The sequence below is a fragment of the Ostrea edulis genome, chromosome 6, assembly GCF_947568905.1.
Source record: "Ostrea edulis chromosome 6, xbOstEdul1.1, whole genome shotgun sequence".
NCBI classification, from domain to species: domain Eukaryota; kingdom Metazoa; phylum Mollusca; class Bivalvia; order Ostreida; family Ostreidae; genus Ostrea; species Ostrea edulis.
This window is the reverse complement of record NC_079169.1, coordinates 87,157,655-87,184,335: the sequence shown is the minus strand read 5'-3', so window position 1 is coordinate 87,184,335 and position 26,681 is coordinate 87,157,655. Positions and strand designations below refer to the sequence as shown.

At 36.5% G+C, this 26,681-nt stretch overlaps 2 protein-coding genes across 3 annotated transcripts; both read left to right on the top strand.

Moving 5' to 3' along the window:
- The first annotated feature begins 1,319 nt into the window (after window positions 1-1,319).
- On the top strand, window positions 1,320-8,256 carry LOC125647456 (uncharacterized). Its single transcript, XM_056142035.1, has 5 exons — window positions 1,320-2,058; window positions 2,167-2,288; window positions 3,472-6,146; window positions 6,277-6,525; window positions 8,184-8,256. Exons 1-5 carry the CDS (start codon window positions 1,320-1,322, stop codon window positions 8,254-8,256), a joined length of 3,858 nt encoding a protein of 1,285 aa, XP_055998010.1.
- A 13,320-nt stretch (window positions 8,257-21,576) lies between these two features.
- On the top strand, window positions 21,577-26,606 carry LOC130046493 (interleukin enhancer-binding factor 3-like). Of its 2 annotated transcripts, none has more exons than XM_056142502.1 (4): window positions 21,577-21,691; window positions 23,517-23,723; window positions 24,663-24,935; window positions 26,011-26,606. In XM_056142502.1, the coding sequence occupies exons 2-4, from the start codon at window positions 23,525-23,527 to the stop codon at window positions 26,325-26,327; spliced, it is 789 nt and encodes a 262-aa protein (XP_055998477.1). In that variant the 5' UTR covers window positions 21,577-21,691; window positions 23,517-23,524; the 3' UTR covers window positions 26,328-26,606. The 2 variants fall into 2 exon arrangements, with proteins under 2 accessions (XP_055998477.1, XP_055998478.1); XM_056142503.1 differs by having other exon boundaries at window positions 21,588-22,044.
- Window positions 26,607-26,681: the final 75 nt, after the last annotated feature.

Below are 26,681 nucleotides of genomic sequence, written 5' to 3'. Positions count from 1 at the left end.
CTGCCATCGTCACTTTGGAATCATTCGTGCATAACATGCAGCATGTTTTTTTTTTTATGCCAACAATGAAATTGGATGAAATTTTATGCATTCTTTGCGTCACATTTTTCATATGAACATCACTGAATGATGCGCGCAATATAAAATGTGTTAATCATGGCGGTCGCCGATTTTGACTATGGCACAGTTCGACCATGATGGGCCTTCATGGTAAGAACCGTTGTGGAAAACCCTGCGTTATCTTCACATGTCTAGGAGGCAATTATACCATCTGAATCTTCCAACATCGGACTCAAAATAGAAATAAGGAATTCCCAAATTCATACGATTGGTTATTGTTTGGTCGTCCTATGAGTCTTAACACTTTAGACAATCACTTTCAATTTAATAGGTCTTACATTTTATCTGTACACAAAAATGATCACCAGATATCGTTTCGTATATTCTAGCAGCCGATTTTCGATGTTTTAAATGATGAGTAATAGTAAAACTTCCCATCTAGAGTATTCATGACTGTTGTTGTTCCAAGGTACATACCATTCGGCCAGATATTGTGATATATGACTTTCGTATCTAAAAAAAAAATAATAGTACCATTTGAGTCCTACGAATATATCTTTCGAACCCCCTCCCCCTCCCCCCCCCCCCCCCAAAGCAGTCGCTGTGACTTAAACCTTTCAGGTTGGAGGATAAAAGATATAAGAATGACCCCATGAATTTTATGCAGAGGCCAAGGTCACCTAGTCACAAATGATTCAAATTTGTTTATTGATGAGTTCGAATAGTGTAAAATATATCAATGATTCATGGCATGAAGAATGTCAGCCTCGTTTTAAGTCAAACGGTAAGTCACTGGATCATACTAAATCATTTGCAGATACATGCACTATTTTATAAGATTTCGCAACATGATTTCACATGAAGAATGTTCATTACAAAATGGATGACTTCGATCAGTTTTGAGATCGAACGGTCAAAGGTCAAGGTAACAAATTTACATAAAGTAAAAATGTCTCTCGTTGATATTTCTACCATTGTATTTAAAAGTAAAATCAAATATATTAAAGTAGAAAAAAATTGCTAGATTTGCTTGTTCCTAAAATTTTAGTAAGTAATTGATAGATAAAAGAAACATAGTTATTGAGATTAATCAAGTTAGCTGCAGGTATTGAACCTGTCCTTGGAACCCTCTCCGTATGTTATTTTACCCCATTTGTGTACGATAAAACGATGACCAGTGCACCCCACATTGAACATATCTCTTCTTTCAGGTATTCATCAAATGTTTGAAGAATACATCTCAAACTCACAGCTTCACCATGACAATCACTGCACAGACAGAAAACAATTACAATAATTTCTCTGTGGACTGGAACACTAACAATTACAATGATGCTAAAAGACAAGATCTCACCAGGAAACACCTATCGCGCATGCCCTATATCCCAAACAGAAGACATAAAAAAATGGCTGTTTGGACAGATGTAAAGGAAATCTTCTTCCCGTCTTGTAATAAAAACTGTGAACTTGTTCTTGAAGAAATGAAATTGATCCTTAATTATCCTAAAAGCGAGAAGTACATGTACCCCTGTACACCAAGTGATCACGTTGCTTTCCTCAGACAGTTCCGGTATGTCTCCATGGGAACTCTTTTGGTTCAAATCAACAAAATTGATGGTAACCAAGTTTTGTGGGAAAGAGTTTTAAAACGGCATATATCCGAAAACAGCACACAGTTTTGTTGTTTGCCCGCGACCAAGAGCCAATCAACTAGTCAAGAGGAGACCAGCTTAACAGTTTTGAAATTCCAAAAAACTTGCATTGGATCGCAAGAATTTCTGGTCCCAGCCATTAGAAGCAAACAACACCCAACCGGAAACACTATACAATATATTCCATTGCACATTTTGGGAAATAATGTACCCAATATTCGTAAAGAAATGGTGGACTTTTGCGGTCGTCATATCGCTAAGTTCGACGACCCCATGGTTCGATGCTGCTCTGTTGAAGAGGCAAGACAGTTCACAATATGGCAGTTCAATAAATTTAGCGGCTGGGGTAGGTATTTCATGTTCCATGTAGCACGATACTGCAGATAGTCATATATGTATAACAAAATACTAATACTAGAGAGAAATATTTTCTGATAAGAATCTATTTTGACAGAAGGTTATTGGCGACATCTAACAACCCGCGATTTATTGGTTTCGTTTGAAAGCTGTATGAATCATCTCAAGTCACATTGCAAGGATATCAACATCACCCAGACAGCTGAGGGCGCCGTAAAGGTTGGATCAACTTATTATACATTTTACTTTATGATTATTGCAGTGAATGCATTCTTTCCTTCGGTATCTTCATTACATTTACACGTCTGTACACTTTACAAGAACGGATTGTAGTTTGTTGTTTCTATTCCAATATTAACACCCTTGGATGTTTCATTGCATGTAGTTAACAACAAAATTCAAAGTAAAAAACGAAAAGTAACACACTCTGTAGTAGACATTTAATATACATGTATGTGGAAGGTAGGGTTGATAAATTGATCATATAACTTAAATAAAAACCTTTAGATGTTTATAAAAAAAAAAACGATGAATCAAGTGGTATATGTTATAAGGATATAGATGAAAGATGAATATAACGAACAGTGATCAATCTCATAACTCCTATAAGCAATACAAAATAGAGAGTTGGGCAAACACGGACCCCTGGATATACCAGAGGTGGGATCAGGTGCCTAGGAGGAATAAGCATCTCCTGTCGACCGGTTACATTCGCCCTATATCTTGATCAGGTAAACGAAGTTACCCGTAGCCAAAATCAGTGTGACAAGGATGGCCGAACAATCGGTATGAAAAAAGTCAGACAGCATTTGACCCAATGATAGGTTGTACTAGATTGTTATAACGACCATAGAATTTGCTAAATGCTTACTTTAAACGAGACTGCTGAAACCCCTGCACCATCAACTTTTTTGTCAGTAGCCTGTCTCGATTTAGAAAATGATCATATGCAGAACATTCTCTTGCGTATCGAATCAGTTGAGAGATTTATAAACACCATATGCAGGTGATAATGGAATATTGCTACATAAACATGGGAATTTGACGATGGTGAAGCTGAAATTATTCCGTTTATCATAAAGTTAAGTTGTCAGTCTGCCGTTAATGAAAACATGGAGGTTAACTATGCAGAATTATATTCCCCATAGTGTTTTCCTTAGATAACGGCACGGATATGCAATATGCAGGACTCATGGTGGGTGTGGCTGGTCAACAATGTATTCTTATTCCTTCTAGGCACCTGATCTCACCACATGCGTTGACCCTACTCTCTACTTTGTATTCTTTATATTAATCACTGTTTGTTATCTCTACATTTTCATAAAACATTCAAGAATTCAAACACATTTTAATGGAAAATGTTTGATAACTTTCATTAATTGTGACTTTCTTTGTCATGCAGATTGATATGGAGAATGGTGAAAAAGTAGGTGATATCGGAGCTTTTGAAGTGAAATTCAAAGAAGTTAAAACAAAGTCTTACAAATTATCCCAATTGTTTCCAAATCTGTGTAGTAATTATCAAAAGGAAACTCCCAACGCTACTGTTATCGGATCGATTCTGACAGAAACAAAATATAAGGACGTTCTCGAGAAAAAGCGGCAAAGAATCAGAAGTCCTAGAGAAGATACAAATGTTAAAGGAAATTTGGCCGACACTACCAGCACAGGGACAGCGATAAATACATCAAAGAAAGATGTAGAAGACTCGACCAGGTTTACAGGACCTATTTCACAAATCACATCAGGTATTTCAGAAACTATGATACCTAAACCGTATCATGCTACATGTACACAACAACAGAGGAACTCTGCTACTATACAAATTCCTGATCATCGTATCACTAACCAGAATGATAAAGAACACACCAGAACTAAGCAGAGAATTTGTGTATCTTTCACTAAAATCGTCGATGATAAGACATTGATGAAGCTTGTTTCTTCTAATCCCTTTAAACACAGCATAGAGGCATTGAAAGCCATACGAAGCATTAACACAGAGGAGAAAGGATCTAGACAAAAGAATAATGCAGCAAGGACAGGAGACGTAAACGACATTGCTGAGGTTATGAGTAGGACAAAGAAAAATGCAGCCATCATCCTACCTGTCATTACAAGAGCAAGGACATCGGCGATGACATCGAAGGACGCCAATGAGAAAAACAATTCATCTGGATGGTTTGACGTGACGAACAACTTGCATGAGAAAAAGGAATACCGCTCTTTACTTAATAAGACGGTGTTGAAAGATGATATGAACAAAACATACATGCAAAGTTGCAAGACAACAACCGGTGTTAAAATGTTGAATTCAGATGGCACAACAATCATGCCCTCCATTAAATCATCTTGTGAAAATAAAACAACTCTTACGTCTAATTTTATTGATACGTATCCAAAAGAAAAGTCACCAAGTGGAAAGACTATTAAAAACTCTGGTGCACCACAATCTTCTAATCACAGATCATACGGAAAAATAAAAAGAAATGATTTGGAAATAACGACCGATTTAGCAAGAAGTTTGAGAAATAACTCTTATAAAAGTACAAGTACTCATGAAGATCAGACATATTTACAGAGTATTACTAGCAGGAAAATTATGTCGTTGGAAGGTGATGGAATATTCGAACAAAATCTTCGGAGATGTGAGAATGATGTACCATGCGATGGGGTAGATTCTTCAAGAGAACCTGTACGTACAAATGAAAGAAAAGATACTGTAAGTACGGTGGAGAATGCACAGGATAACACAGGACCACAGATTATGTCTGCACTAGGGAATGATCAAGGTACTTCAGCATGTAATGGTTTGTATTCCGTCGAGGTTTGCAGAAATGTAGACGACGCTATACGTTTAGGGAAAGCTGTAGATGAAACGAAAAATTTCATGGTCGACAAATTTGATGCACAAAAGGATTGTGACAGTTTTCACCCAAAGAAGAGATGGACCAAGCATTTCCTCGCTATGAATACTGAGCAGAAATCAGAAGTGGTAGACATTCTACAGAATGACTCAGCAAACAAAATGCCACAACAAAGCGAAGCAATACAATTTAGCGAGGAGGTGAAGAAGGAAGTTACAGAAAATGCTGTATTCGTTCATGATACAGTGCCAATTGTACCAAGCGTCAAAGAGCATGTTACAGAAATATATCATTTGAAGGATATGAATATTGACCACGAAGAAGTTGTTGATCAAAAACCGTCCAAAGGGACTGTTGAGACGATTCCGTCGGGTCTTTCTTTATGTTCACAGGATGTATATTTTGTATCTGATCAATCCGAAGCTGAAAGTGGAGCGGATGCATTTGTGGAGGAGAATGTGAATACAGACAATGTGAAAACAAGCAAAAACAAAGAAAAGAGTAATGAAGGATGCTCTGTAAATATTACTGCATTTGGGCCTTGCGATCCAAAGTTAACCAGTTTAACTACGATAGATAAACCAAAAAAGAACACCGTTATAGAGACATTAAAAACTAAAGATACAGATGTTGAAATAAATTCAGAAAGTTTAGGCATTGTAGAGACAAAATCTGATTGTTTGGATTATTTAAATCACGATAGAAAGAAAACTAAGAAAATAAAAAAGAATGACAAGAGTAAGAAAGCGAGGAAAAGCAGACGAAGGAAACCAAAAACAGCAAGCAGTACAAGCGCGTGTTCGGTTGATTTGGACGAGGGGGACGAACAGAAAGCTGTAAGAATACAAAATATTATCGACGAGCAGACGAGGATTCTCAATATATTAACAAAAAAGGAACACGAATTATCGAGAAGTCATGAAAAGAACAGAAAATGCAAACGCGTCAACGAAAATGAGCTTATCGATATTAAGGCAAGTTTTTCAAGGGGCGCTTCCGTTTCGACACCAACTCAACTCTTGGAGAAAGTTGAACAAATCGACGACTCGGGGAGGAAGAAGGATATACGGATTAAAAGAAAGAATAAAATAGAACTCAGACAAGAAGCAGTCGAAATAAAAGAAGAATCAAGGAGAAACCCAACAGGACAAGCTGGCATTACATCTATAAGAACTGCGAATCCAGCACTTGAAATTGACATATTCGACATAGGGTAGGTAAAATATTTCAGACTATCAGATTAGATTTTTTTTTTTTACATAAAAGTAGTCCGTTGAAATAAGTGATGCTAATTATTTGTCAGAAATTGATTTCTATACATTCAATATTGTGTTGTCCTTTAGATATGACGTGTTCCGTGATGACTCTGAAATAGAGATCGGGGGACTGGTGCTCCATCCCAAGTTTGTTCTTCCTTACGTCCTTGTCAATGGTTTCCGGTACATCGCCCTTGCGGACGCTCACAAGTTGTTTGCCGGATGCAAGAAGAATTGCAAGATATTACGGAATGTATTGAAGACTGAGCATGGTTTACAGCTTACCTACTGTACATGGGAACAGGTAAGACGTCATTCTGGTAGTATGATGAACAGGTGCGATATTATAGGGTTATTGAACTTATATTGGTGAATATTGGCACGAGTTGGCTGTAAAAATGCACGAGCTTGCGAGTGCATTTTGACAGCCAACGAGTGCCAATATTCACCTATATAAGTTCAATAACCCTTTTATTATATAGCTAAAGTATTTAGTTGTTAAATTATATCCCTTTTCACTCAAACTACTCCAAAATAGACGAGAATTCATCAATATTGGCAGTGTGCAATAACAGCATGCATTTCTTAACTGTTCAATATTTAACCCGTCATTAATGCATGAAGCAAACTGATTTTGTAAATGGGGACATCATAATTTATGTACAGTAAAACATTTTGCTTAAGTAAATATCAAATACCGGCTCTGTCAGATTCGGAGGACCGTCGTTTGACATTTTGGCTTGTTTACGTCGTTACGGTAACGTCAATATTGAACGCTCATACTCGGAATGTTTCGGGCGCATACAATTTACGCAATGCAAAGTTAGCGTTCAATAAATTCTCAGGATATTGAACGCTAACATTCTCTAGATTTTACGCAGATTTTATATTAAACTATTTATAAGCTATATAATAATATACTTTTATTGCATGATAGGAGGGAGATATGAAGATTTATTCACCCAAGAAAACCATATTCCCCGAGGGCAACGCCCGAAGAGAATATGGTTTTTCTTGGGTGAATAAATCTTTATATCTCCCGAACATTTATGCAATGAATTATTTATTATACCAAAACAAAGCAAGACTACAAAATTGCATTTGAAATTGGAGTCCACTCATCTATACATTGTATGTAGCTGAGATCGCCCTGTAACGGTAACACCGCGCTGTCAACGTATTAAGGTAGAAGGTACAAACAACGAAATACAGTGATATGAACGTTTTTGTATTTCCATTCTCTTTGAATGCTGATTTACTTGCTTGTTTTTGTATCAACCAAAACCACGCGATTTTTAAACTGTGTATCAGAGACCCGCATATTTTGTGCCTTATGAACTAAGAAAGTACAACGACACAGACTTATTGTGACGTCACATTAAACTACGTTTACTTTGCCGTAAAATATATGGAAAATGCACGAGGTTACCCAAGGGGTAAATATGATCGGGAGATATGAAGTTTTATCATCCCTGGCACGTGATTGTCTAGACCAATCAGATTAAGCGTTTCTCATACTGAGGTATAATAATAGTCATTCAGTACATGATGAAACGTTAGATATCAGTTATGTACAGTAGTTAGCTAAAAGTATTTTCCTAAAATTGTCGACGTTCTTGATAGATCTACGTAGGCCTACATAACAAAAAGCAGAACTGAGATTTCTTGCAAATAACGGCATAAACTTACCTGGAATGACTAATGTTTTGTAATATGTTCTTTTGCTTTCAAAACATCCCTTATTGGCTTTGCCAAACTTTGATATACACTTCTTATATAAACTTCTTATATAGTGTAGAGATAGAAAGGTTCAGATTTCTTGAACAATGCTCCCCCAGGTCGACTTTGTTGTAATGTCATGTAAGCGTCTTTTAATACGTATTTTCAAGACTCTCCAAAAATTCTATTACATCAATGTTTGAGCTTTGATGTTCTGGCTTGGATTTCTCGAAAAAATCTCAAACTTAAGTTTGAGTTTTCTTCTATTTGATCAGTCACGATTTGAGTAAAATCTCAGACTTAAGTCCTAATTTCGACTTAAGTTCTTTTCGAGAAATCCAGGCCTGAATGATGCAGACGACAACAGGGCAAACATAAGCAGCCTCGTGCATTTTCCATAAATTTAATGTCAAGGTAAACGAAGTTTATTGTGACGTCACAATAAGTCCGAGTCATTATACATTCATAGTCAAACTCCCCGTCGAGGCCTCATTACGTCACCTACGAATAGACCTCTCCTATGTGACGCAGCACAATATACAGATTTGTATATTGTGAGTCCGCAATTATCACGTAGGCAAATAACACTAAAGAAGTAGTTCGCAGTTAAAAGTTTGAAGATATTGATATTAAGAGCATTAATATAAAAGAATGGATTTTATTTTAAACATAACATGATCAAAAGATCATTAAAAACTAGGGAGACTCTGTTCAAATTATTGTGTAAAGTAATGAACTTGATGTTTACGTTCTTGTTTTGAAAGTTGTTTACGTTTGACGTTATGTTTTTTCGTCATTCTACAGTGACGTCACAGTATACGCGGCCTAAGAAATTGCTATCCCATAATGCCCAAATGGAAGAGTTTGGTTTGTGAGCAAACGAACTCTGGTGGAAGTTTGCATTCATAATAAGGCACAAAATATGCGAGTCTCTGATATAAAATCGCTTGGTTTTGGTTGATAAAAAAAACAAGCAAGTAAATCAGCTTTCACGGAGAATGGAAATACAAAAACTGGTTATCATAGATCACTGTATTTCGTTGTTTTTACTTTCTAATACGTTGACATCGCGGTGTTACTGTTAAGGCAATCTCAGCTACAAACAATGTATAGAAGCGGACTTTGCATTTTTGTAGTCTTGCTTTGTTTCGGTATGATAAACAATTTATTGCATGAATGTTGCCCTCGGGGAATATGATTTTTCATGGGTGAATAAATATTCATATCTCCCGCGCTATCATGCAATAAATGTATTGTGTAGAGTTTCAATATAAACATCTGGGTTCATATTTCCATCAATAGTTGTAAGGGTCCCCTCACCATTGTATGTTATACAGTCCCAGAACATAACTGACACCATTCTTTGTCCAGACGCATTCCCGCACATTCCTCATCAAGCTTTCATTAGATTTCCTCCATACATAGATTTTCTTATCCTGGTCTACAACAATCTTCGTCTCATCACTGAAAATCACCTTATTCCAATTATTCAGCACATTCCATTGCCACTTTTGCTGACAAAAACTCATGCGACGAGAACGGCTCACCTCTTTCGTCGTAATCGTTTTAGAAACAACATGTCGTTTGTATTTTTTCCCCAAATAATCTTCTCTTCACAGTCCTAGGTGATACGCTAACAACTGATGTATTGCTAAATTTACTTGTAAGATCTGCTAATGTCCCAAACCCTGCGAACGAGTCGTCGAGTTTCTTTTGCCTGCCGCTTCTCGACAAGTTTTCTGTATTTTCCCGCTCATGAAACCGCTTTACGAAACTGCTAACTGGTCTTCAATTTAAGCCGGTAATTTCCGAACTTTTGTAACTAGAATGGTGGTGTTTGATAAACTTACGATTACGTTTTTAACTCCTTGTCACAACTCTTTTCCTTGCCGACTCGTATTTCTAAGCAGACGATATGTAAACAATGAACTGGAAGTAAGATAAATATATATTATTACTACAGTAACTTGATCCGAAGAGTCGGATCACGTCGAGTTGACAGGCGCGGATCATCAGATCACACGAGACGCGAAGCGTCGAGTTTGATCTGATGATCCGCGCCTGTCAACGAGACGTGATCCAACTCTTCGGATCAAGTTACTGTAGTAATGATAAATTTATTATATACCCCCTTCTGCATTTTAAATCCACATTTATAAGATGATAAATGTAATCCAAATTATCAAAAACAGACATACCATGAAATTATGTTTTGTGTACGCAGTTTTGTTTTGTGACGCGGTCAATATTTTCCACAAATAACGTTGCGTTGATGCATTGTGACGGCATCAGTTTCAGAGGATACTGATACGGAATCAGAAAACCACAGTGTGGTGATCCGGAAAACCGGATCACACGTTGTGAAATCCACAGTATCAACGAACGATACATTGATGGGTATATAATAAGGAGACTTATTTCAAACCGCTATCATTTGGTGTATTATATCGCAAATGTTTATTTTAAAGGGAAAAAAAAACAAAAACAAACGTGGAGTTTCTATAAAGCATTTATATATGAGAATTCAACAAGCGATAGAAGAACGTCGGGCATTTTGGGAAAATACTTATGGCCAACACTGTACCTGTAGTATATGACGAACAATGAATTATCAGTAACGTGTTATATGAACAGCTTTGAGATATCAGATACTTATTATATGATGAACAACTTTGAGATATCAGTGATGCAATATATGATGAAGAGTTATGAGATGTTTACCCTATTAACAGATCTATTGAAGTAAAATTTAGAGATCAAGAGGGCTATTTCATTTGTTTCTAATTCATTTACTGTAATGAAGAAAATAAGAACGTCAGCGCAGATCTTCTTTAGGAGAGTGATAACCATTATGACGTAATAGATAATATCCTGTAAATTTGTTTCATGGGGTCGAGTTTTCATGATTTGCTAATAAATACTAGGAAGTTCGTGATACCTTGATTCCGTGCTAAAAAGTTGAATTCAAACGCGAGTTCATCAAGAAAACAATGATTTACGTACGCCCACTGTTCTTTTGATATTTACCACTTTTCAGCTTTATGTATTGGACCTGATCTTCTATGCCAAGGGACGGAAGCTGATGACAGGGGATCCCCTGATAAGGTTTGACGTGTTGATCAGTCGTTACCATGATTTGTTCTGTGCTTTGTATCAGAGACATTCAAAAGATGCCAAGCATAAATGTTCATATTGAATAGCTAACTATGTGCATTGTTTATTGCAAACGTGAATTTGTTTTAGAATGCTATTGTTATGAGTGTATGTATTTATATATTCAAATGTCTATGTGATGAATTGTTTACATTTTTACACATAAATGTACAATGTACATGTGCTAATATCTAGAACTAGTTAGTAGTGTTCCTAAGTACTGTAATGTGATTATGATTATTCAATTCTGATAAACTCCTGCATCCGTCTGTACAATAAAATGTAGTCTATCTGACGTCCGTTTGTACAATAAAATGTAGTCTATCTGACGTCCGTCTCTACAATCAATTGTTGTCTATCTGACGTCATTCTGTACAATAAAGTGTTGTCTATCTGACGTCCGTCTGTACAATAAAATGTAGTCTATCTGACGTCCGTCTGTACAATGAAATGTAGTCTATCTGACGTCCGTTTGTACAATAAAATGTAGTCTATCTGACGTCCGTCTGTACAATAAAATATAGTTTATCTGACGTCCGTCTGTGCAATAAAATGTAGTCTATCTGACGTCCGTCTCTACAATCAATTGTTGTCTATCTGACGTCAGTCTGTACAAAAAAGTGTAGTCTAACTAACGTCCGTCTGTACAATCAAATGTTGTCTATCTGACGTCCGTCTGTACAATTAATGTGTTGTCTATCTGACGTCAGTCTGTACAATAAAGTGTTGTCTATATGACGTCTGTTTGTACAATCAATTGTCTATATAACGTCCGTTTGTACAATAAAGTGTTGTCTATCTGACGTCCGTCTCTACAATCAATTGTTGTCTATCTGACGTCCGTCTCTACAATCAATTGTTGTCTATCTGACGTCCGTCTCTACAATCAATTGTTGTCTATCTGACTGACGTCTGTACAATCAAATGTTGTCTATCTGACGCCCGTTTGTACAATAAAGTGTAGTCTATCTGACGTCCATCTGTACAATAAAGTGTTGTCTATCTGACGTCCATCTGTACAATCAATTGTCTATATAACGTCCGTTTGTACAATAAAGTGTAGTCTATCTGACGTCCATCTGTACAATAAAGTGTTGTCTATCTGACGTCCATCTGTACAATAAAGTGTAGTCTATCTGACGTCTGTTTGTACAATCAATTGTCTATATAACGTCCGTTTGTACAATAAAATGTTGTCTATCTGACGTCCGTTTGTACAATCAATTGTCTATATAACGTCCGTTTGTACAATAAAGTGTTTTCTATCTGACGTCATTCTATACAATGAATTGTTGCCTATCTGACGTCCGTCTGTACAATAAAGTGTAGTCTATCTAACGTCCGTTTGTACAATAAAGTGTTGTCTAGCTATTGTACATAAACATTAACAACAATAAAAAGAAGACACGGTCATTTGGATGAAATATACCATGAAACTTGCATATGAGAGATGAAGATAACGAACAGTGAACAATTTCATATTAAACTCCTATAAGCAATAAAAGATAGAGAGTTTTGAAATCACGGACCCATGGATATACCAGAGGTGGGATCAGGTGCCTAGGAGGAGTAAGCATCCCTTGTCTACCGGTCACACCTGCCATGAACCCTATATCTTGATCAGGTAAACGGAATTATCCGTAGTCAAAGTTTGTGTGCAAAGAACGGCCTAACAATCGGTATGAAACAAGTCAGACAATATTTGACCCGATGATATGTTATTGGCAAACTTGATTGTTATCACGACCATATAATTTGTGAAATGAAAGGCGAAGATAACGAACCGTGATTAATCTCATAACTCCTTTAAGCAATACAAAATACATGTAGATAGTTGGGCAAACACAGACACTTGGACACACGAGAGGTGAGATCAGGTTCCTAGGAGGAGTAAGCACCCCCTGTCGACCGGTCACACCCGCCGTGAGCCCTATATCCTGATCAGGTAAACTGAGTTATCCGTAATCAAAATCAGTGTACCAAGAACGGCCTAACAATCTATAGAAAATAGAGTTGGACAAACACGGACCCCTGGATATACCAGAGGTGGGATAAGGTGCCTAGGAAATACAAGCATCCCCTGTCGACCGGTCACACCCGCCATGAGCCCTATATCTTGATCAGGTAAACGGAGTTATCCGTAGTCAAAATCAGTGTACCAAGAACGGCCTAACAATCGGCATGAAACACGTCAGACAGCACTTGACCCAATGATATGTTGTATTGACGATCTACGTTATAACGACCATAGAATTTGCGAAATGCCAACTTCAATCGAGACTGTTGAAACCCCTAAAACATGAACTTGTTTGTTAATAGCCTGCCTCGATTTAAAAGGGGAGAGTTATCTTAAGAGAGGGGTCGAGTTGTCCCAAAGAGGGGGTGAGTTGTCCTGATACTGTTATAACGACCATAGAATTTGCGAAATGCTGACTTCAATCGAGATTGTTGAAACCCCTCTACCATCAATTTGTTTGTCAGTAGCTTGCCTCGATTTAAAAACTGACTATACGCAGAACAAGCTCTGGCGTATTGAATCAGTTGAGAGATAAAAACACCAGATGAGGTGATAATGGAATATTGCTACATACGATATATGGGAAGTTGACGATGGAGAAGGTGATATCCCGTTCATCCTAAAGTTTATTTGTTAGTTTACTGATAATATCTACTTTCAATAAGATATCCAAGTATGAAGCAGAAGTGGACGACTCTGGTGTCCTTTATTTCGAGCTCACAGGGATATATCGAATCGATATATGAATGAAAGTTATCATTGCTAATAGACAAAACGTCGTCGATATATCTAAATGTCGAATTGAAGGCCACAGCAAGAATTTTTTTCTTCTCATGTAGAAGTTTTGGAATGAATTCTTCATGTGAACATAAAAACAGGTCAGCTAACAAAGGAGGACAATTCGTCTTCATGGGAATTCCAACACACTGTTGGAAGACCTGGATCACCAACGACTGCGAAGACACTCTCCTCAATGAGGAACTCCAGCCTATTTTTTATTTCAACTTCAGAGTACGTGTGCGTGGAATCAGAGTGGTGTTTAACAAAGTAATTTTTATCATTTGAACGGAAAATTTAGTGTTAGTTTTTAGCCCTGTAGCTAAGTACTTCGTTACTAGCTTGAAAATACGAATGTATATTTAATTGCTGTGATAAAATTTAGAAATTCCTTTGAAAATTAAGGATTATCTCCCTCATTACTTACTTACTTAGCCGTTTGCTCCTCTAGGGAACATAGGCCACTGACTAACTCTCTCCATCTGACTCTGTTTGGCGCTAATCTTTCTGCTGAGTTCCAGGTGTAGCCTTGCTCTTTTAATTCTGTCTCCGTAACTCTGCGCCAGCTGCTCCATGGTCTTCCTCTGTTTCTTTTTCCTTGGGGGTTCCATTTGAGGGCTTGTTTTGTGATGCTGCTTGGTGGTTTTCGCAATGTGTTTCCAATCCATGACCATTTGCTTTTTTGATTTGGATATCTATGGGGGCTTGATTTGCTCTTTTCCAGAGATCCTCGCTTCTTACTTTATCAAACCATCTGATGTTCATTATTCTGCGCAGGCAGTAATTGATGAATCTTTGAATTTTTGAAATCGTGGCATTTGTTGTTTTCCATGTTTCTGCCTCGTACAGAAGCACAGACTTTACATTTGAATTAAAAATCTTGATTTTAGTGTTTCTCGAGATGTTCTTTGCATTCCATACTTTCCCAAGAATGTTGAAGATGACCCTAGCCTTGTTTATTCTGGTCTTAACATCAGCATCGGTACCTCCATCCACACTCACAATGCTTCCTAGGTAAGTAAACTCCTCAACTTCTTCCAGGATGGTTTCCCTTATTTTGATAGGCTGTTTACTCTTTGCATTAATTTTCATAATTTTTGTCTTGCTTTCATTGGGTTTCAATCCTAGTCTAACTGATGTTGCTGCTAGGAGAGATGTTTTGTCTTGCATTTGTTGTTAGGTACTGGAGATGAGGTCAATGTCATCAGCAAAATCCAGGTCATCCAGTTGTTGCCACATTGTCCATTGGATTCCATTTCTTTTCCCTTCAGTTGTTTCTCTCATGATAAAGTCAATTGCCAGGAGGAAGAGAAGAGGAGATAGCAACAACCTTGCTTGACTCCAGTCTTGACATCAAAACTTTCGGTAAGTTGACCTTCATGTATAACTCTACATTTCATGTTGTTATAGGAGTTCCTGATGATGTTAATGAACTTTTGTGGTATTCCATAGTGTGCCATTAGATTCCATAAAAATACGGATGTATATTTAATTGCTGTGATAAAATTTAGAAATTCCTTTCAAAATTAAGGATTATCTCCCTCATGCATAGCTCTTATCCTTGGACGAATTTGACTCCACTTTTTGGCACTCTGATTTTCCCTAAAATAGCTCTTACAAGTTTACTGTTATTTCGGATTTCAAAAAATTAGGTTGAGCATCACTGAAGAGACATTATTTGTCGAAATGCGCATCTGGTGCATCAAAATTGGTACTGTATAAGTTTTACATTTTTTTTATGGAATTTACATAAGTAGTTAGTAAGTAATGCAGTATACAGGTGCGGATCCAGGAATTGCGGTTACGGGGGGGGGGGGGGAGCACTTTATGAAGCAGTGGGTCCAGGGCGAAACCTCCGGAAGCTCCTGGATTTTACAGATTTTATGGGGCTTGAAATAGTTCTCCTATTTAGTCATTTGTACTATTTTCTATCATTTTTTTAAAGGTGAAATTAAGAAAATGACCCAAATTTTAGGGGTTTTTTTGGGGGGGGGGGGGGGGGAATTAAGTTCTCCCAATAAAGTAATTCAAGAAATCAAAAGATTTTGTAATTTATTTCTCCGGGCGTGGAAAAAACTATTGATTCTTTTATCGTTTAGTACATTTTCCGAAACAAGATGCCGCGATTTACCTTAAATTTGAAAATTTTAGGGGGGGGGGGGGGGGGGGGGGCTCTAAATCCGCCACTGGTACAAATAGTGGTAGAGAGATAGTTTAGCAGTCAGATAAATTAAAGTAGATCTATACTTGGCCTACGTCACAATCAAATGTAAATGCGGAACCACGTTTCCGTTTTCCGAAATGTGATATTTTAACGATATCCATTTGATTTTTACATGGCGATACGAGATATGAATATCCGATATCAATTCCTTCCTGGGTGTTCTTATCTTCTTATCAGTCAAATCTTAAGTTGAGATTTTGTGGTGTGTGTTTTTTAAAGGGGGAGATAGAGATGATTATAGCTTTAGAAAAAAAAATCGGTTGGAGAACAAACAACATTTTGGTGGATGAGGGTGTGTCAATTACATAGTACATGTCCGTGAGGCATTCAGTGTACATTGACTATTCATGTAAAAGTTTTACTATGATACAAATGTTCAACATGGAATTGCGGGGCATCAGAAAGTGGGGGAGACAGATGGGAAAGGGGTACCAATTCAGATTTCCACGAGCATCATGATAATATTTCTTTTGTGAGGATCCGGGTTAGAATAGGTTCCAAATTATCATCAACAAATACATGGTACGCTCGTGTAAAAAAGAAAACTTAACATTTCGCTGCTCCAGTGACCACAGATATCGTAGTTGTGTTCGCTGCTACAATGTTACAGATATTGACGCAAGCTTCAAAGATCAGCTGCAAATAATTTGTTTTATTTCACCGACCGTCATGAATTTGTCATTTTTTCCTCATCCTCTCTCCTTTTTCAAAATTATTGGGGCGGCATCTATTAGTTCCTTATTGAGATTGCATCCACTTTGACCGGCGTAAGTGGTGTACGTGTACATGTACATACATCCAATTTATGTACATGTACAAATGATTTCATGACCTGTAGAGATTCATATAAAACTTTGTCTCAGGATATAAGATATATCACACATTACACGTATACATTAATCATATAAGCAAAATCATCAAAATTCTGTTTGTTACTTTCGTTTTACAATTACATTGTGCAAAGTCTTTCTAGAATATTTTTTTCAGATAAAATGTAAAATTTAATTGTAGACCACATGTATCTTATAATACTTATAGTTTCCTTTAATATGTTTGGGCTCACAAAGTATACATTGTGAAAATATTTATTCCAATTCATTAAAATAAATGAAGGGTATGTAGTCTATGTTGCTTATTACAGCACATTTGTTTGGGAAAATAATAATGAGAAAAATAAAGAAGGAGGAGTGCATTTTCCTTAATGTTGATGGGGTGCTTACTTTTGAGAAGCAATAACAATGAAAATAGCATGTCAACATATATATTTTTCAATGTCTATCTATTACTGGAATGTATATTTATTGTGTAAAGGCAATTTTTTCATGATTGAGTCCATTTAAAGGAAGTGAACATGAAAAAGATATTTGTTGCATAATAAACTTAAAAGACCTCCTGAAACTGAATAGTGTGGCCTAAATCTAATTTGCTTGTTTCTATTACGAGATTTGATCAATTGAACACTCTAAGTTAAAGGTTTATGGAGGTCATCCATTATTTCCCAGTATGCATCTGTGCTCTGACGTAGATGAGACACATTGCTGTTGACTGGGTCACTGTTATACAGCAGAAAACGTTTATGGATTCATATTGCAATTGATGGATAAGGTTTTGGAGCAAAAGGAATTGAAATCAAAATCTTATCCATCAATTGTAATATAAATCCATAAACTTTTTCTGCTGTAAAGAAGCATTATTCTGAGAAACAATTTCAACCTGATATCCCATATCTAATTCACTCTCTGCTAATGACATTTTAACGTTGATGCTAACAATGTGCCAAAAATACACACAATGTGTCCTACTGATGTCAGCATCAGTGCTGCCCTCTAGTGGATGCTAAGAGATAACCCAGCAGGGAGGTAATATTTTTTTTCAATATGGCAGCTCCCAAGGATTGAAAAGATTAGTTAATCTTTATAAAATATCTCCCTACTGAAGAAAGCTACATCTTAGTGATTTTCAGAATTCATTATATACATCAAAATGACAAATCTAAACCCTTTGTCACATTTTCATGTTCACTTCATTTAAGGCTGAGTATAGATCTACCTTAATCGAAGCGAGCGACAATGTTACCTAGGTGCACATTTTAAAATTGATTGAACCGGCCGAAAGTGAATGTAAATTTCCAGGCATGAATTGTGAAGAACTGCTCCGAGATTCGGGGAAGGTGCCAGTCGAAATATTCAGCCGAGCCAAATCTCTGCCGAGATTACTACGTCCTCATTCCCGTAACTTAATGACAAACGTATACATGTATGTACTTCAGAAATATATTGTAACGGTGTTTTAATTCTATTATCTTTTAATTTTGTTTATTCGGTTGATCGGGGTTTCTTTATGAAACATTACTCCTTTTGAGCAATTTCCTATTTAACATCATTACATGGCTAAGTGGCGCATTAGAGCTTCAAGAGAAGCAGTGTTTCGTGAGCAGTTTGCCGGTGTAACATTAATTAGTGACCCCGTTGAAAATCAACCACAGGGGTCATTTTTCAACGGATTTTGATAAATTTTCAACGTTGACAAGATTGCTATGCATAGCTTTATGTCCCCCACCGCCGCAAAAAGTTGAAGAACAAAAGCCCCGTAACTCCAGTGAAATATGTAGAATCAAATACGTACTTAATCTATAATATTCATTGAAAAATCATGATTTCTCGAATTTCATCATTTTATTTGTACATGTAGGCCTACATGAATTTGAGATTAACAGAAAAAGAATTTTCAACTTTAAAAGTGAAATATTTTCGCAAAGTTCAACTATACAACAAATGAGAAAGTTGCAATAAAATTCTCGTTTTAAAATTTTTGCGCAAGATGAGCCGTAGTGTCATTTTGGTGCAACAATTTACGTCTTAGATCCACCCCTTTATTTACACCACTACACAAAGGTACACTTACAATTTATATACCTTGGGGGCTTTGATCATGGGTCTGAGTGTGGTCATTTTGTATGAAATTTCAGTAATTGTCAAGTTGCATTTGGTTGGTTTTCTCGGTTCTATAGTTTTACCGCCAGTTTTGAGCAGTATTGATATTATTCAGTAGCTAGGTAGACACAACCCATTTGAATTGACGTGATTTTTAGACAGTTAGAAAGAGCTTTTACTACTGACAGCAGACTGAAAAATCCTTGATTTCTGGGTCAATCCTGATATATTGTCCGAGCTGTAAATTTTCTGAGGGAAGCTTCTTCCCATAGAAGGAGCTATCTTTAGAGATATATTGTCTATTTCATCACTGTGTAAATAAACCCTGCAGGCGTTTCATCAGTTATTCTGGTTGGAAGTGTAGTGATTAGGGCTATACGGACCGTGGATATCGGCCTGCATAGCTCAGTTGTTAGAGCACCTGACTAGTAATGCAGAGGTCCCGGGTTCGATTTCCGGTCCAGCCAAAGATTTTCTCCTCTCTCCTATATATACTACACTTGTGCTGTTGATCATCCCTGAATTTGCAGGTTGCGCCTCCAGGGGCGAAAAGAACCTGCGTTGTGTGTGTCTTCGGGGGCGAAGACTATTTAAAGAGGTAGTAATTAGGGCTATATGGATAGGGGATATCGGCCTGGATAGCTCAGTGGTTAGAGCACCTGACTAGTAATAATGCTGCCAGGGGTCCTGTGTTCGATTCCCGGTCCGGAGGTTGACAAAACACGGACAGTCACGGACGCACGGATGCACGGAAATAGATAAAAATAGTACAAATCACGGATTCATTTTGCACGGATGATAAAAATTTCCGTGCATTTTTTAAATATAGAATATGCTATTGATTTGTGACTTCGAACATACATTGAATTTTTTTTTATGCATGTAGGTAGGGGATATATGTAGGTAGAATCTACTAGTCACGGATATTTTCCGTGCATTGTGACGTCATTGTAATTGTTATAAACATGCGAAATTTACACTAAATTACCAACAGAAGACTATATTTCTTTCATAATACAAGAATAATATTTTATTTTAATCGTAATTTCTTATAATTCTTCAATAAGAACAATTTACAGAATTTCCGTAACTTTGGAACCCGTGACTAAAAAAATCCGTCCGTGACTTTAAAATCGTCCGTGAATCCGTCACTTAAAAATCGTCCGTGACTTTTTGTTTTTGTTTATGCAATTTCCGTGATTTTATGTGTTTACGAATGTAATAAATAATAATAAATGTGTTTCTAGTTTTCAGTTTAATTTTGTTAAAAACGGAATGTCAATTTCATATCTTTATCTGTAAAATTTTATGACAGTGCAATGTCAAATTCGATTTCGTCCGCTGTTCAAATGAGCATTGTAAATATAATGCATCCTCCGGAACAAAATATTACTGTTCACTTTATGAATTCAGATGTTCAGAAAAATGGAAGTGACTGTGGTGTTTTTGCAATTGCAATCGCAGTGGAGTTGTATTTTGGTGGACTCCCAGAACACATTACGTTTAGTACAGAAGCAATGAGACCCCATTTAATGGATTTCATAAACAACAAAATTTTCCGTAAATTCCCTCCATGTTTCACCCACGATGTCAAAATTCAACACTTAGTACTAAACAAATTAGGAAGTCAAATACAAGTCAGTACACATGTAAGACATTTTTTTTTTTAATTTATGGAAATTATCTTCATCTTGCAAAATGAATCCGTGATTTGTATCAATTATCAAATCACGGACAGATATTTTTTTTTCAGTCACGGATACCAAAGTTTACGGAAATTCTGTAAATTGAAGAATTTATATGAAATAATAATAAAATGCTTGTATTATGAAAAAAATATATAGTTTTTACATGTTTATTATAATGTAATGAAGGAATCACGGAAATATTGCATACAAATCACGGACAAATGTTTGTGACGAAACAATTACGGTGACGTCACAATGCACTGAAAATTTCCGTGACTGATAGATTCTAACTATACATATTCCCTGGGGTGTACACAAAACAATTCAAAGTATATTCAAAGTCACAAATCAACTGATTTTATAAATTAAAAAATGCACGGACAATTTTATTATCCGTGCAAAATGAAAAAATGAATCCGTGATTTGTACTATTTTTTTCTATTTCCGTGCATCCGTGCGTCCGTGACTTGTCCGTGTTTTGTAAATGGCGTCCCGGTCCAGCTACAGATTTTTCTCCTCTCTCCTAAATATTACAGAAAAAACCCTGTTACATCATTATCACAAAATACATTTCAGAGCCATTTATATATTTAGGCCAAAATATTTTCCTTTTCTCGTGCTATTGCTCAGTAATTTCCAGTTATTCCGGAATTTTGGGTCTAGATTTTAGGGTATGTTTTTGGTGCACTATTAAACGGAAAGGGTGGGGACAGTACAGAATAGTGTTTAAATTATAAATATCATAATTTGCTTACGGTGTTGAAAATTATGATTGAATTATGATTTCAAGTAATGATGTATAATACAATTTATATTTGTGACAGTAATTTCCTTTTATTTCATTAACTTTGGTGTATTCGAACATGTAGCAATGCTTTGCTCTGATTAGTGTAATCTTATTTGGCGTTGGATTCTGGAGGCCGGTTTGCAAATCGTGGTGGTTTTTAAGAAACAAAGCACCTAATAATTGACAATTTCTTCGTGCCACTAGGTATTCTTGTTGTTGTAATTGTCAATTATTAAACTTTGGAATGGCCACACATGAATTTGTCCAATGTACAAAGAGTGGAAGGCATTTTTTGTGCAGTGGGCCATTTGAGGATTTCGCATGCCGCATAAGTAGTTTCCAATTTTCAAAGTATCTACATGATTATGCATAACAAGAATGAGATAATCATGTGGTTACTATGTAAATTTGAGATAGTACATTCGGATGCTAAGTCCTGATTTGGTCTTTAGGAGGGCGGGGGCTCATTAAATATGCACACGTGTAGAATCGTGGAGACGTGATACTCGGGGAATGCTTGTAAAGTTGTTCTGATTTGCATCGGTATCTGCTCAAAGGTAACATAAAGATGGCAGTGGGAAAAAAAATTACTTGTGTAATTAAAGTGATGGTTAGTGTAATAACCAAAGCTGAGCATTCGATTACTAAATACTCCACAGAGATGAGAATCTGTTCTCGGCGGTTTATTATTAATGGCTCAAAATCAATAATATTGTGTTATTTTTTTTATTTGGTGCAGTTAACAGTTTACTCTCTGAGACATACCTTTTACCTATTGCTTTTTAATTAAGGTTATGATTTTATGAAATCTAATTTGTTAGTCTAATCAATTTTAGAGTAATTAAAATCCATGAAGTATGTTCTTGATAGATAGGGATTTTCGTGTGTACATAGAATTACAAATTCTGAAACTAGTATTAAAACGTACCTTGTATTGTAATGGAAACTATTATGTTGTCCATAATATTTTGTTTCTTGGAGATTTTTAAAAACATTGTGATTTGTCTTTCATCATTATAGAGAAATGAGCAAATAATATGTTTAAATTACTGAAAATGATGGTGATTCTACATTTGTAGATTTCAGTTATTGATGTTTCGAGTGGAGCCTTACTTTAGTGTTATTTTTTTCACTAGATCCCGTTGTGAGTGTTTAACATTGATAGCTGAAACATTTTATGTGTAAAAATGTGTGGGGTGGGAATAGGCAAAGTAAAAATAAGCGGTACATAGAATCACCGAAATTACCGCTAATCACCGAAATTACCAAAGAAATGACCGAAATTACCAATAAAGGGGCCGAAATTACCTCAATGTATGTTTATCTATATACTATCTAGTCACACATCAAATATTATGAAGATTGGTAACAATTTAAAGGAGTTATGGTCATTAAACCGATTAATGTGAAGCGTAAATTTATACGAGTTATTTCTCATGTTATATATATCATATTCATGGTATTGATTTATACAATGTGTGATAAATAGATAAAATAAAATATTTGCCCTGAATTTTATATTGCCATTTGGAACTTACTGGTTATTCATAGTTCGCTTACTGAGTACCTATCGGTAAAGGGAATTAACTCAGATTCACACGTCACAATAATCGGTTTTATGGAAACAATTCCTTCAAATCATTACTAATCTTCATGAAATTTGATGTGTGACTAGATGGTATACAGATGAACATATAATGAGGTAATTTCGGCCCCTTCATTGGTAATTTCGGTGATTAGCGGTAATTTCAGTGATTCTATGCACCCAAAAATAAGGGTTGGTTGGTTGGGAAAAAAAAAAGGATTGAGAAGAATTGTAGGAGAGAGAAGAGAGAAAAAAGGAGGGAGAGAGAGAGTGAAGGGTTAGAAGGAATCCTCCCATCCCACTCATTGAGTGCAACTCAAAGTCCTGAACTTTAGGCCAAGTGTTTTAAGGAGAGGAGATGTGGATCATTCTGATATATATTATTTATAATTGTCAATAGCAAGAGGTTGATCTGTTTTAATTATAATGCTGTAAATTTCCAAGGTGTTTGAATGATGGAACAGGCCATTAAGACTGAGCAACCCTGGACAGACCCCAGCAAAGTGAAAGCGGAGAACATTAACTCAGTATACCAGTCGTATGTCCAGTACCCCACAGGTCACATACCCAGTCAGCAGCAAGCAGCGCCCACCAACCAACCCAAACTGTCCAACAAAAACCCAGTCATGCACCTGAATGAACTCAGGAAAGGTAACGAGACAAAATGTAGAACCAGCGTTATCCCCCCCCCCCCCCCCCCCCCCTTATGTAACTGGTACCGATAAACGGTACATTCCCAATTCCAAAAAAACCATTGATTTTTCCCAATTTTGAGACTAAAAATTCCCAATTCACTTGCGGAAAAGTAGACCGCTGATATCGTAATTTACTTAGTCTGAAACGTACGAGTTAACTAAAATGTTCACTTCCAGTATTAAATCGAAAGTACAGATCATGGCAGTGCAAATATTGTAGAGCTACGACGACTCTAGAACAAGCCTATGACGATTCCTGATGTCTGACAACAGCAAATATTACCGTAAAAAATTGTTTGGTTCTTTTTTTTTCTTTCTCTTAGTTGAAATAATTTGCCGATACATTGGTAGAAAATTTCCAATTTGTTCAATTTTGATGCTATTTTTCCCAATTGAATGGTACCAGTACCAGTGGGTAGAAAGAAGAAAACCGCTGAGAACTGAAAACTTGTCTTATAATTTCATTTTCTTAAATCTGATGGGTATTTAATGCAGACAGTGTTTATTTAGATGACAAAGCAACATGCATAATGTTCAGTACTGTGGATTCCTTAATATACACGAGAAATTAATTATCGCATAATTTCGCAAGAGGCATCACAAAATGAAATTACTCGCTTTTAATTTTCTGTTGCTGAAATACATGTAAGAATGCTTGATTAACAAACGACACACAAATTCATGTTCATGTGATTTGACATAAACGAGTTATTTCGCCATATTAATTACTCGCGTAAAATAAGGAATCTACAGTATTCAGTGAAGACATAATGAGGCTTCTCTAATGAACTCTACTACAGGAGAGGAAGAACAAGCAGAGTTAGTAGAACTAGTTAATACATTGTCATATATGTTTCAATAACATGCGGGTATTAATAGAAATCTTTCAATTTAGGCCTTGTTTTCGACATCACCACTGTTACTACTACAGAGGAAAATGTGGTGGTGAAAACAGAAACGACCCCGTCAGGGAACGGTTCCGAAGAGACGATGGCTATCACACCAGAGAATGCCAACAAGAAGAAAAAGAGACAGGACACAGCATACAGCTGTCATGTGAAGGTTGATGATGAAGTCTTCATGGGAACAGGCAGATCACAAAAACTTGCAAAACAGGAGGCCTGCAAGTATGCGCTGTTAAAGAAGTTTAACATACTCTATGTACCAGGTATGTTTATTTTCTGTCTACGTCTTGATTTCAAATAGAATCATTTCAGGGCTACCATGATTAGTCTGAACCAGTGATGGCTGTCAAAATATGTCACAATTGCCAACTTGTCATTTCATTCAGTCCACAATGCATGTTTTCCTTATATGGTTACTTTAAAGCCGGTCCATGTAGATAGACCAGTCCATTCACATACGTTACTTACAACAGGCGACCAAATTAATTGACTTATCTGCTACTGTGACATGCTTTAGTCCTTAAATTCAGGTTGTCACTTGGATCAGTATGAGAATGGCAATTGTGGCATGATTCTTAAAGATGCTAGCAATTCTTTGTGCACGTATGATTATTTTTAGTGTTTGTTCCGATCAACTGGTTATTTAGCTGGCATAACTTTTGAGGTTTAAGCAATATTCTGATTTTCATAATGATATTGTCCCATGAGGATTCGGGTAAGAAGAGGTCCTCAATATCCATTGCTTGTCGTAAGAGGCGACTTAATGGGGCGGTCTTTTGGATGAGACCGCAAAAACTGAGATCTCGTGTCACAGCAGGTGTGGCACGATAAAGGTCCCTCCCTGCTTAATGTCCATAAGCGCCAAGCATAGGCCTAAATTTTGCAGCCCTTCACCGACAATGGTGACGTCTCCATATGAGTGAAAAATACTCGAGAGGGACGTTAAACAATATATAATCAATCATGGTGATGTGAATAATTGTTAATGATTTTATTGCACAAAATACAGTATACGGCTTCATTTCAAATCTCTTATTTGCAAACAAAATACCCCCTTTTTATCATTCTAGAAAAAAAATCACAAAAAATTCATATAAGATAATTGAGAGCTTTTATCACTCTTTTAATGGTGAAATCATACTTCTTAAAAGATGTTTTAGCAACTTTTACAAGCCATTAAATAAACTTTGGGTGTGTTGAGTTACCTTAATGTACCATGGTAATGAAATTTTTTTCAGAGACCATGAATTAAGCACCAATGAAATCAAAGCTATATGCAGTATAACTTCACATACATGTGTGATGTATGTATTAAATCATCATTACCTTATTGCACAGGTTATGAAAACATCAGTGATGATGCCAACATCTTCTCCGGGACAAAGAGGAAGAAGCAGGGACAACCCAATGGACCTTCTCCCAAAAAACAAAAAGCCAGTATTCCCAAGAATGCGCTAATGGTGCTGAATGAGAAGAAACCGGGACTCAGCTACAATGTGACGTCTCAGTCAGGGCCCGTGCACGCCCCGACCTTTGTGATCTCCGTGGAAATCGAAGGACAGACTTTTACGGGTAGTGGCACGTCCAAAAAGGCAGCTAGACTAGAAGCAGCACAAAATGCATGTAATGCTCTGAGCTTGGAGTTTGTGTCATAATGAAAATGATACATTTTATATTTTTAAGGCATTGTGTCTGTAGGAATTCTACATGCATGTCTAATACATTGGAATCTCGAATTATGTGGTCCTGCGGTAGCACAGACAGTGTAGCGATTTTACCCGTAATTTAATGTGTTTTCCAATTTCATCCAGATGCGGTGTGGTTTAGCTACTTTGTTGTTAAGGAGACATTTTGTATCGAAATATTAAGCAAGATTTGTTGTTTTGTCTTTGTCATGAACAACAGTACAGTGAATAAAAAAGTAAATTACTTTATGAAAGCTAGTCTGGTGTTTTTATACACCTGCATAAAAATTTGGGTGTATTATGCTACAGCGCTTTTGTCCGTCT

Bases quoted from the DNA above. Each gene is read 5' to 3' on its own strand.
- LOC125647456 (XM_056142035.1), top strand. From the start codon at position 1,320: ATGACAATCACTGCACAGACAGAAAACAATTACAATAATTTCTCTGTG. The intron at 2,059-2,166 runs GTAGGTATTTCA...CTATTTTGACAG, and splicing joins CAATAAATTTAGCGGCTGGG to AAGGTTATTGGCGACATCTA. The intron at 6,526-8,183 runs GTGCGATATTAT...CTATTTGATCAG, and splicing joins TCTGGTAGTATGATGAACAG to TCACGATTTGAGTAAAATCT.
- LOC130046493 (XM_056142502.1), top strand. From the start codon at position 23,525: ATGATGGAACAGGCCATTAAGACTGAGCAACCCTGGACAGACCCCAGC. The intron at 23,724-24,662 runs GTAACGAGACAA...CTTTCAATTTAG, and splicing joins CCTGAATGAACTCAGGAAAG to GCCTTGTTTTCGACATCACC. The intron at 24,936-26,010 runs GTATGTTTATTT...CTTATTGCACAG, and splicing joins TAACATACTCTATGTACCAG to GTTATGAAAACATCAGTGAT.